General features: G+C 39.6%; 1 protein-coding gene and 1 pseudogene across 1 annotated transcript; both read right to left on the reverse strand.

Annotated features, from left to right (window-relative positions):
* Nucleotide 1: 1 nt before the first annotated feature.
* On the reverse strand, nt 2-12811 carry LOC120616970 (zinc finger protein 564-like; the record flags this gene model as incomplete). Its single annotated transcript, XM_039880515.1, has 4 exons — nt 12670-12811; nt 4589-4715; nt 4336-4396; nt 2-641 (listed from the first exon to the last, which is right to left on the reverse strand). Coding segments are annotated over exons 1-4 (831 nt in total), but the record flags the coding sequence as incomplete, so codon positions are not given.
* Nucleotides 4987-5105, reverse strand: LOC120616979 (uncharacterized; annotated as a pseudogene).
* Nucleotides 12812-13279: the final 468 nt, after the last annotated feature.

Genomic DNA, 13279 nt, shown 5'->3' on the forward strand with positions numbered 1-13279 from the left:
TTTCTTCCGTGTGAGTTCTTTCATGTGTTCGAAGATTACTGAGATACCTGAATGCTTTACTACATCTTTTACATTCATATAATTTTTCTTCAGTGTGACTTCTTTCATGTCTCTGAAAACTTCGATAATTTCTAAGGGCTTTTCCACAGTATTTACATTGATAGGGCTTCTCTCCAGTGTGGGTACTCTCACATATTTGAAGAGAAGTTGAGGTACTAAAGGTTTTCCCACACACCTTACATTGGTAAGGAGCATTTACGGTATGCCTTATTATGTGTCTTTGAAGAGTTTTGAGACACTTGAAGGCTTTCCCACATTCCTCACATTTATAGGTTTTCTCTCCATTGTGAGTTCTTCCATGTTTTTCAAAACACTGCAGATAGGTAAAGGCTCTCCCACATATGTTACATTTATATGGCTTTTCTCCATGACTCTGATACTCAGAGGGCTTGTGTCTAGTGTGACGTCTGACATGCCCATTATAAGATGAATTACGCATGAAGATGTTTCCACATACACTGTATTCCCATGGTTTTACTCCAGGAAGCGTTTTCTTCAGATTGAGATTTGAAATAAGGCTGAAGTTTTCTCCACATTGATTACCCTTTTCCCCTTCACAGATTCTTTCTACCATAAGACTTCTGTAAAAAACAAGGAGCACATTATTAATGATTTCTTTATTAGTGATTTTATATTTATTAGAGAATATTTGAACTATATTTTTGTGATTTATAGCAAGTGCAGATTTTCTGCCATATATGTATATTCAATAGTATATTTAGTATATTCAATTTCAAACCATATATATATATATGTATATTCAATAGTATATTTAGTATATTTAGTATATTCAATTTCAAACCATATATATATATGGTTTGAAATTGAATATACTAAAACACCAAAAGAAAAAATCACGATTATCTCAATATATGTAGGAAAAGCATTTGACAAAATTCACATCCATTTACAATAAGAACTCTCAACAAAGTGGGGACAGAAGAAACTTTTCTCAATTTGATAAAGGCTATATATGACAAGCCTACATCATACTCAATGGTGAAAAGCTGCTATCTTTTCCTCTAAGATCAGGAACAAGACAAAGATGCCCACTTTCAGCACTGTTATTCAATAGAGTATTGGAAGCCCTAGCTATAGCAATCAGAAAAGAGTGAAAAATAAAAAAGCATAAAACTTGGAAAAGAAGTAAAATTGTCACTGTTTGCAGATGACATACTACATAAAAAAAAACTCTAAAGAACTGACCAAAAAATTAATAGAGAGTCACTCTGAGGGAGTGCAAAGGAAGGGAACTTTTCCTGTGCTCTGAGTATCTGCTGGCACTTGAACCCTCCCTATTAGAGGAATTATTACCTGAAGTTAGGTTATGTACCTTGTGCAAGGTCCCATGATTGGTAAATAGCAGAGGAAAGTCTCAAACCCAATACTGTTTTAGAGAAATTACAGATATATATGTACATATATATATAGATATATGAATATATTTTCTTTCCACCACCCAAGGTTGAGGATTAATGATATTTTGACATTGTCCCCTTTCCATCTAGACTGCCTAAAACTGTGGCTGCCATTTGCTTGACTTCAGTTCAAAACTATTTGGTTCTAAGAAGACAGTGCTTTCCACATGGACCTCCAGAATTCTCCCTCCACCACCCCCTACCCGCCCATCCCCGACCACCAGGCTGGGCTCTGGCTTGTCAGCCCTCTCAATGCTTCAGCCGGTCTTTTAGTGCACTGCCAAGACCTGGAAGGACCTGGGTTCTCCTACCTACTCTGAAGAAAGGTAGAGCCTCGGGGGTACAGTGAATAATAGTTACCTTCCCTTCTCCCCTTTAAGGAACTACTTGCAGCATCCACAGGCATCTACAAAGGCTAGAGCCAGTCCCTGACCAAGGATAATTGCCAAAGGCACAGGCAGTGGAGGCTGGCTGTGGGGTTACTAAGGGACCATTGACCAAAAGTAAAAGCTGAATGACATCTTGGGCGAACATTAGCATGGGCATGTTGGTTATCTGAGAGGAGGCAAAAATGAAGTGCTTGCACTCACAGCTCTGTACAGTACAAAATTCTTCTGTCACCCCTCCCTTTTCCTGCACTCCTCCTCTATTTACCTTTCTTGACGAATTCAGTATGGATAGGAAGTTTAATTTAAGGGAAGCCTGTATGCTATATAGATACCAAGAGTCACACAATAAATTGAATTAAATAAATAAATAACTTTTAAAAAATTCAGTAGAGTAGCAGGATACAAAATTAATATATTAAAATCCATCACATTCCTATACATTAACATCAAACAATCAGAAGGAAAAATTAAAACAATTACATTTACAAGTGCCATCCAAAAAATTAAATTAAATACATAGGAATAAAATTATACAAGGTAGTAAAAAACCTATACTCGAAAAACTGTAAGACACTTACAAAAGAAATTGAAAAGGACACAAACAAATGGAAGGATATACGTGCTCAAGGAAGGATTAATATCATTAAAATGACCATAAAACCCAAAGCAATCTACAGAGTCAATGCAATCACTATAAAACTATCAATGACATTCTTCTCGGAACTATAACAAATAATCCTACAACATATATGGAACCACAAAAGACGACAAGTAGCCAAAGCAATCTTGAGAGAAAGAAGAATAAAGTTGGAATTATCACACTCCTTGATTTAAAACTATACTACAAAACTACAGTTATCAAAACAGCATGGTACTGGCATAAAAATAGACACATAGATCAATGTAACAGAACAGACCATATAAGAAATAATCCCTTGCTTATATGGTCAACTAATCTACAACAAAGGAGATAAGAATATACAATGGATTAACAACAGTCTCAACAAATGGTGCTGGGAAAACTGGAGAGATACACGCAAAAAAATGAAACTGGACCAGTGTTTTACACCTTATATAAAAATCAACTCAAAATGGATTAAAGATTTAAATTTATGGCCTGAAACTAGAAAGCTCCTAGAAGGAAACATAGGTAGTAAACTTTTTGACATCAGTCTGAGTAATATCTTTATGGGTATGTCCCATTAAATAAGGGAAACAATAACAAAAATTTAAAAAAATGCGACTTCTGCAAACTAAAAGCTTCTGCGCAGTGAAGGAAACCAACAAAACAAAAAGACAACATACTGAATGGGAGAATATATTTGTAAATGATATATCCAATAAGGGGTTAATATCAAAATATATAAGGAACTCATACAACTCAATAACAAAATATAAACTATCTGATCAAAAAAATGGGCAGAGAACATGAAAAGACATTTCTCCAAATAAGACATAGAAATGGCCAACAGACAAATGAAAAAATGCTCAACATCACTAATCATCAGGGAAATGCAAATCAAAACCATAATGAGATACCACCTCACACCAGAAAGAATGGCTATTATGAAAAAGACAACAAATAAAATGTGGAGAAAAGGGGAGCCTTGTGTACTGTGGGTGAGACTGCAAATTGGTGCAGACCCTATGGAAAACAGGAAGGAGTTTCTCCAAAAACTAAAAATAGATCTACCACATGACCCAGGAATTCCACTTCTGGTTATTTATCCAAAGAAAAAGACATTAATTTGAAAAGATATATATACACCCTTATGTTCATTACAGCATTATTTACAATAGTCAAGATATGGAAGCATCCTAGGTGTCCATGATAGACAAATGAATAAAGAAAAGGTGGTATATATACCCAGCCATCAAAAAGAATGAAATCTCGCCATTGGCAGCAACACGGATGGGCCTAGAAAGTATTATGCTAAATGAAATAAGTCAGACAGAGAAAGACACATACCATATGGTTTCACTTATATGTGGAAAGATACCAAACATAAACAGACTTATAGAAACAGAGACCAAGCAGATGGTTACCAGAGGGGAGAGAGGTAGAAGGATGGGGAAAAAGGTGAAGGGGAATACAGTCAATAATATTGTGATAGGTTTACATGGGACATGATTACCAGAATTAGTTTGGTGATCACATTGTAAGTTGTAAAAAGATCGAATCACTACATTGTACACCTAAAACTAATATAATATTGTATACCAACTATACTTAAAGAAAAATGGCAAAAAAAAGTGATATTCATATATAGGATTTATTAATGCTGTCTCCATGCGAACTAGTTTGCAAATACTGAATATCTATGTCATATATAAGAAAGTGTAATTCAGTTAAAAATTTTCTGAGAAGTAAGAAATTTGAAGCAAGGGTTGTTCTGGTTGCTACTTTTAAAGTTCTATAGCATAACAGGTTTCTCATGTGAGACACCGCTTTCTGTTGTATGACTCACCTTTGTTTTCTTCCTTGGTTTTTGTACTGATCTTCAATGTCATGAGCTTCCCACTTTTTCCCTAAAATGCAGACCCAGAGAAATAATTCCAAAGTATTAGAAATTTTACAGTTATTAGATTCTAGCTCTATGGTAAATTGCAACCATGCCCAGCTTATTGACTAACTTCCTTCTCATAGTGTACATTAGAACAATGTTGACAGGTAAGAAATACTTGTTCTCTGAGGAAGTGAAGGTAAGCTGTCATCCTTACCTACTGAGGCCAGGTTCCTGAAGGTTTCCCGCATCACATCTCTGTAGAGTTTCTTCTGGGAAGGATTCAGTAGGGCCCACTCCTCCACACTGAAGTTCACAGCCACATCCTCATAGGCCACAGAGTCCTAAAACACCCCAAATGAGTGTAGAGTAGGATGTGTGAGACTGACAGCACTAAACATCTCCTCTATTTATAGGAAGGTTTTGTATGATTCTATCATCTCCAAACATTTACTCTGACTAATCATCAAGAATTTACTGTCTGTCCACATTCTATTTATTTATTTATTTGTTTGTTTGTTTAATTTAATTTAATTTTTTAGGCGAGGCAACCCTTGGTTGACCTCACAGATTGCAAGGATCTTGTCAGTTTACAATCCCTTATTTTTTTTTTGACACCTATAGCACCTGGTCTTCCTAGGTGGTCTCCCATCCAAGTACTAACCAGGCCCGACCCTGCTTAGCTTCCGAGATCAGACGGGAGCAGGCTTGTTCAGGGTAGCATGGCCGTAGATCTCTTTATAAATTTAACATCATCATAAACACATGGAAATTATCAACACATTTTTACTGTGATTACATTACATTTTTATTTTTCAAATGACAGGGTTCAGACAATGTTGGAAATGACAGAAATGGTATACAAATGAAACGAATATTATCATTTTAAGACTACCAATTCCATGTGGAAAAAATTCTTTCATCTCCTTCCATATGCCCCACCATTTATAGCACTCCATAAAACAGAAGGTCACATTTGCATGAGGTTTCAATGAATAAAATCATAATGAAGAACTGGAAGCTTTTTCTTCTACTCCCATTGCCAAAAACAGAGTCCAGGGGGCCTGTGAAAATCCGACATTTAACAAAGTGTAACTGGCCATATTGTCCTAAAGTCCTCCAGACCATCAGAAGTGCAGACATACCTCATTTATTGCGGTTGGCAGATACTGCGTTTTCATCAGTATCGAGACAAAACTTTCCACCAGCAATAACATTACAACTCAGTGAAGGCTCAGATGATGGTTAGCATTTTTTAGCAGTATTTTTTTAAATTAAGGTATGTACACTAACCATTTAGACATAATGCTATCGCAACTAATAGACTGCAGTATGAATGTAACTTTATACACTGGAAAATCAAAAAATTCATGTGACTTTCTTTATTGATATTTGCTTTATTACAGTGGTCTAGAACCAAACCTGCAGTTCGTCCACAGTATGCCTGTAATCAGACACAGCTTGCTGAAAATATTCTTGTGCGGAAGTATTGCTTTTACCTTGTGTAACATTTATCACAGACTCGGTTTTTTCTTTCTCTGTATGATTTTATGGTCTAGAAAGTTATTTGGAAATTAGAGCTCAGATACAAGGAAGAAAGCATGATAACTTAGGCCACAAGATCCTTATACTTATGTGCCTCAAGACTACTTCCAGCCAATTTGGGGCACACATCAGCACACATATGAGATAATAACATGCCAGAACTGTGCTTTCCAGCAGAATGATAACAGTCAATCCTGAGCGCTGCTGACACTGGTTAAAAGTTGCAGATTGCAAGAGAGTTCACTGACGTCCACAATGGTTTGATGGTAAATTTGCCCACGATTATAAAATACCTAAAGGTGTCAGCAGTGCTTTCCTGCAAAAGGACATAACACCTCCATTCCCCAATCAGGAGGAAGTGTTTCCTGACCAGACACTGTAGAGGCTGCCCTTCTTTCTTATGTAATTTTCAAGTGCCCCCAAGGAGTAAAGGAGCATGATTGCTCAACCCCTGAGCATGGGATCCCTCAGCTAATGACACCACACATAACCAACAGTTATGAAAAGAGTTATTGCTTCTATGATTGAGATCACTGGGAAGCATAAGGCAGGCCGCTCAATCAGACATGAAACAGCCTGTGAAAGGTAAAAGAAGGTGCACAGACTTATTTTTTTATGAGTTAAGGGGGCGAGCTAGGGCAGGAGCTTGCATGGATTCAAGGTTTCTTATCAACTTGTACAGATATGGGGCACAGGGTGAAGAAGGAAGGCTGAGGCTTAAAAGCTGTCAGCTGTCAATGACAGAAAAGTGGAGTCAGAGACTTCGGGTTTATGGTCTGGCATTTAAGTAAGTTAGAAGCTGTCATTCCCGACCAACCTCACTAGAAAAAAGTGAAAAACTTGAAAACGAACTTCTCTTCTTGGATCTACCAGAGCATTTAGGTCACAGGATAACTCAGTGTCTCCAAAATTGAGAAAGAGAAAATAAACTCAGCATTCAGAAGAAATGCCCCAAATAGTTTGTTCCTAGCATGGAAAAAAAAGTTATTGCTAAGACAAAAGAGAACAAAAAAAGACAGAATACAATATCCATGATCCCCAGGACAACCTGCTTTATGCAGGTATAAATGCACATGATGGGAATACCTGAAGGAAAAGAAAAAAATCAGAATAAAATCAGTGAAGTAGCAATCATTGAGATTTTCCTAGAATTAACAATAGATGGCAAATTGTCAATCTAGGAAGCTCACATGACTCTAAACATGAAAAACAACAAAAGTCCACAACCAAGTATCTCATATTAAAACAAGATGAAAATCAAAGACAAAGAAAATATACTGAAAGAAGCCAGAGGGGAAAACACCTTAGTTTTCAAGAAACAAACATTAGAATTAAACTTCTTTCTGAAATCAAGCAAAGAAAAAAAAGTAAAGAGAAATATTTAAATTTTTAAAAGAAGAACCCAATCTTCTAGAATTCTGTATAAAACTATCCTTCAGAAATAAAAGACAGAGACAAAAATTGATGGAATTTGTCATGAGTACACCTACTTTAAAAGAAGTGATCAATAATTCACTCTAATATAAATGATGAAGAAAGAATAAATGAAGGTAAAATACCTTTTGTATTTATCATAATATAACAGATGACAGTTTGATTAAAATAACATGTATTTAAATTTAAAACAATAATAAAAGGGATCCATTCTCCAAGAAGGCATAGCATCCTTCATGTGTTCATGCACAAGAGACACAAAATACACGAGGCAAAAACTGAGTGTGTGCAAGGAAAATTGGAGGAATCCACTATTACCACTGTGGACTTCATCACCCCTTTATCACGAGTTATAAATCCCAGCAGGCAGAAAATCTCCAAGGACGGAGATGAACTCAACAGTGCCACATAACAATTGGATTTAATTGTAATCTGTGGACTCCTTCATGCAACGATAGCAGAATACACATTCTCCTCAAGTTTACATGGAACCTTCACCAACACAGAACACATTCTGGGACACGAAGCACACCTTAAATTTTTGAAAGAACAGAAATCATGCAAAATATGCTCTCACACCACACAGGCATTAATCTAGAAATTAATAACAGATAGTTCGATAAACCCCACATATGTAGACATTCAATAACACACTTCTAAAGAAGATATGGTATCAAAAAACATCTCAAGAAAAATAAATATTTTGGCAGCAACAGCAATCAATGCCCAAGGGGTAACTGATGCCATTGAACAAATACACTAGGAAAAAAGATCTATAATCATTAATGTAACCATCCAATTATGAAACAAAAAGAGCTAATTAAACTGCAAGTAAGCAGAATTAAATAATAAAAATTAGAAATCAAGGTGATAGTGAGAAATCAATGAAGAACATCAAAACAATAAAAGCTATTTGACAAGATAAATAAAATCGATAAACATCTGGTCAAAATAACTAAGAAAAGAGTAAGACAGATATTACAATGTAAGGCCATCATGTAACTGCTGATGGAAGGAGAGGCAATTCATGGCAATTTAAACAGTCTAGAACCTTCTACGGTTGGGACAGTTTGCAAGTAGCGGCCTAAATAGGCTCAAGTAAATTTGGAAACAGGAATTTGTTGCCTCACTAACACAAAAGAATCTACTAGAGCTATTTTTTCTTCATGGTGTCAGGAAGGTTGTAGCATTTTATTTATTAAAATAGTTTTTTAAAAAGGAACAAAGGCATCAGGCCCTCATGTTTCAGGCAACGGACCAACCACTTATTTCAAGCCACTTTTTTCAATATATATAAGCCCTAAATGTCAAAAGAATGTCCACAAAAGAGAATGTTATGAATGTCATGTCACATGTACTCCTGGAGCAAGGTAAATGCAGCTCAAATCTTCCCTGCAGAGACTGTATGCGGTGGCAGTGCTTCTGAGCTTCCCTGAAGGGAACCAGGTCAAGTTGCATCGTGTCCCTTCAGAGGTGAAGGCCAACTGCAGCTAGGCTGCTAAGATGCTGTTGACACAGGCACTGAACAAACCACACTTGGCGCAATCTGTGATAGCAGAATGTGTACCAGTTGCTGGGTAGATGGGGTCAGTAATTTCCATAATGCTGAGGACTGGGACTAGGGGCTGATTTGGTGCCACCACAGCCTCAAGTCTATGGCAATCCAGTGTGAGGTGTCATTCATTCTTTCCAGATTTAAGAATAGGCCAAATTCGGCTGTTCAAAGGAGAAGCACTGGGGGTAATCACATCTTCCTAAAAGGTTTCTTATAGCAGTTTTCAGTCCTCAAGGGTCCTGTTTAATTTACACCAGGCTATATTATCTAATTTTACTAAAAAGTAAAAACCGTAATTCCCGTCCGGTGAATCCAATTTGGAAGTGGCAGATTTTAATTTATATATTATTGGTTCCAAGCTTTCCTGACACCAGAGAGATTTGAAGATAGTGGGTGTTATGACCATGAGGCAAGGAAAAGGTTCTCATGGTCATCGTGAAGTATGCTATGTGCCCTGTGTTATTTCAGTAATCCCCGAAGGTCATCGGGTACTTTGCTTCCATTTACTGACATCCCAGGTATAACTAATGTAATGTAGCATTGAGTCATTGCATGACAGTTAGTGAATTACTGCGTTATAGGAGATGGTAACAATCCAGAACTTATGTTTTGCAGGCTCAAGGGCCAAGGAGCGCCCTTTTATCTTTTTTGTTATGTAAATTCTGTTAGTGTACTTTGGATTTCCAATTGGGCCAGATTGTGAATCTTTTATCTGTATCTCATTCCTCTTCTTTCCTCTCTCTGTCCTTCTCTGTTTTGCATTTTAGGTCCCCGGAAAAAAATCAGGGCAGTAAGTGTTCTTTCTAATCGCACACTTATAAACTTATTTCTCCAGGGGCCTCAAATCGGTTCCTTGAGGATTAGAGGCCTCCACCACGGAATGGTTGCTACCTAAATTTAAGGAACCCAGGCTTACATCTGTTTTGAACAGTCACACCTTCACTCTAAACACAAAGAAGCTCCACCCAAGACATTGACCCAGGAGCACTGTAAGCAGGGCCCCACCCCATACGCCTGCTCCCAAAGGACAACAAATCACCAAACTGTCAACCTGGAGTCCTCTGTATACAGACTCAGTGGGACAAAACACAGCACCGGGCAGCACAGCTCACAGGAGGGCTCCCCAGCAAGCAGCAGCTCAGTGCGGGGGAGGAGGGGGGCCTTCAGGTCCTCATCAGCACAAGGAGAAAGGGAAGGTCAAAGGGAGGGGATGGGGATTAAGCTGTCAGGAGTCAAAAATCAAAACCGTGGATTTACTCATGACAATAATAGTAAGAAAAACGAGCATTTGCACTGGTTTGTTTACATACATACATACATACACACACACATACACACACACATACACACACAGGATGATCTACAAGTGATTAAAATTGGTTATTTGAGGGTGAATGGGGTAAAAACACAGGAGTGGAGCAGGATATGCTGGCAGGGAGTAGTAGTCTTCACTTAGTTCCCTCTCTCAGGAATTTAATTAACCTTCCAATCCACTATTTGTTTAAAACAACAAAAAAAGAAATTTATATGTACTATATTTTCCTAAGCTTAATCGTTATTTTTAATTAATTTAAAACATCCGTCTTATATCTTAAGTTTCTCTTGCTAAATGGAACCAAAATCCTATTTGGTTCCACAATTATCTTGCCACACTCACAGGGTATCTCTCAATCAACTTACATATTAAAAGCCCGAGAGCTAATGGAAACTACAATCAAAGGGCTGCAATATTCAAGAGAGAAAGAAATCCAAAGAAAAGAAACACAAATACTAGAATCAAGACAAAGCAGCCTGCTTCCCTATCTATAGTTCAGAAGTTAAACCAGTCAAAAAATGTAACATAACTTCAACCTTGGGGTCTCACCTCAGGCTGAGACAGAACACCTGAAGTGGGTCAGTCCCAGGGGAAGGAAGAGAGGGACACCTGAGCAGCCCCAGGAATGAACTCTAAGAGCTCCAAACCCCTTTGCCCTCCTGTAAGCAGGGAAGCGCGCCCTCCCCCAGGCTTCCATTCTCATAGTGAGGAAACTCAGCCTGATTCAGTTTGAGTTCTGATCCAAATGAGCTCCCCAATTCATAAACCTTTTGTCCACGAGACAGATCCCCTGATCGTCACAGACTTTCTCAATGTGCACAAACTACACACTGAATGCAAAACTCAACATAAAATCTAAAATTGACATGGACGATAGACTAGCGGTACCAGAGGGGAAGGAGGAGGTAGACGGGGTAAAAGGTGTCAAATATGTGGTGACAGAAAAATCTAACTATGGAAAGTGAACACACAGTGTAAATATATATATATATGCCTTACTGTTAAAATGTACAGCTGGAACTTATTGGATTTCATTAACCAATGTCACCATAAAAAAATAAATTAAGAAAAAAAAAATCTAAAAATGTCTAGGCCTAAGGAGCTGAACCCACCCCAGAAAGGGCATCCGCACCATGGCCACCCAGCCCTGTGCACTTGTGTCCCCATTTCCAGGGCTGTAGCTTTTCTCATGAATCTACTTGAACCATTCTACTCTGCAAGGCTAAGCCCAGAATTGTATTTTAAAGCACCCCCAAGTAAAACCAACCTCAGACACTTACTACGCATGCTCAGAGAAAAAGGAGTGAAAGAAATCTCAGAACTTAAGTAGGGTGGGCCTGGTTAGTACTTGGATGGGAGACCACCTAGGAAGACCCGGTGTTGTAGGCCTATAAAAAAAGAGTGAAATAAGAATTCTATACAAATGGAATGCAATACTGGAATTTTTTAAAATTTTTTTCTGAATTAACTCTTTCGTCCCTGTTTGGTACTATTTTACACTGTCTTTCAAACTACTGATTAAATACATTTTACCCCTATAGAAAAACAACATAAATAAGCAGGAAAGTGTTTTCAGGTGACAAACCTAGGAAGGGGCAATGCTGACAGGACAGAACACCCAGGAAAGTTTTCCAAGAGGAGCCTCCGCCCAAAGGACTTCCCACAGGACGCCCGCGCCAGGGGAAGTCCTGGGGGAGGGGAACGGGGATTTCATACAGCTAATTCCAGGTGGTTATCCTCTGCTTTCCTCTCATGTAAAACATCCATAGACAAATATAAATCTTTAAAAAATAATAATAAAGAGCATTCCATTATTCTGTAGCTACTGGGTCTGTTCAAAATGCACCTCAGCGGATAAATAGTTGATAACGATGCTGTGACTCAAAGACGGATATTTGGCTACGGGAATGCCTGGAGGGATCTGGAAATTTAGGAATTTATTGCCAGCCCTAGGCGGAGATAAACTGGGGGACAGGGTCGTGGATTTGAACCGCTGTGACCCAAACGTTTGAAAAACTCAGGACAAAACGGACCCCCCTTGGGGAGTAAGTGGGACTGGAGACCACAGCTTCTCCTACGCACGAACCCCGGTTACCAAGTAACGACTCTCCTCGGATGACCCTCCGCGCAGTCACAGCACCATCAGATCTGGGGAGACGTGGGGCTGCGGGCGCAGAGCTGCCCAGAGAAGCTCTGACCCGGGACTGAAGTCGCTTCGCACAGTGACGAGACAGGACGCTCGGGGTCCTGGCTGCCGGCCCACTCCCCACGCTGTGTGCCGGTGGCGACTGAGGTTCTGATAGAGACCTCAACGGACTCGGGTCCGCAGACTCCGTTGGCGACCGCGGAGTGGTCGATCCCGCCGCTGCCAGTTCCAGCCGGTTCCAACCAGCTTGTCCCCGTCCCCGTCCCCTTGTCCCCGTCCCCGCACCCAGTCCTGCACAATCACCATATTTAGGTTTCCTGAGTCTCCAAATCCTGCCTACGACTTCCACGACCAGTGCAGATCACAGCGGCACACACGCGGGAAGATTCACCAGCGACCGTGAAAGGAAAGCGACACTCGACTACCAGAGAAGTAGGAGAGGAGCTGGGATTCAAACGCCTACGAGGTGCATCGCCCCACCCACCTGCCCCAGCGGCGCCCCCGATTGGACAGAAATCCATGCACACGCTCCTCCTGCCTGATTGACATCAGGTGGGAGTACGCGGGGCTCAGCCGAACCAGCTTCCGCCTCTGAGGGGCACCTGTGTTTTCCCCCGCACGTTTAACTTTAAGCTGAACTTTTTCCTGGCGTAGGGCTGACTGCAATGTAATCGACGGCCTCTTTGTGAACACATGGGGACAGGTGAGCACAGGAAAGTCCTGACTGAAGTTCCAAATGGAGCAAGAAGGGCAGAGCGTGAGGGTGGCCCAAGCCAGGCCACACTGTAAGAAGACAGTCTTATGTCGTCCTCTACAGATCAAGGGTTTGGTGAAAGGCTGTCAGGCCACTCATGGAACTGTGACCCTTGTTTAGAAACAGACACTGAAATGTGACTGCACCATCTTTAATAGA

The sequence above is a fragment of the Pteropus medius genome, unplaced genomic scaffold (genome assembly GCF_902729225.1).
Source record: "Pteropus medius unplaced genomic scaffold, Ma_sr-lr_union100, whole genome shotgun sequence".
In the NCBI taxonomy this organism is placed as follows: Eukaryota; Metazoa; Chordata; class Mammalia; order Chiroptera; family Pteropodidae; genus Pteropus; species Pteropus medius.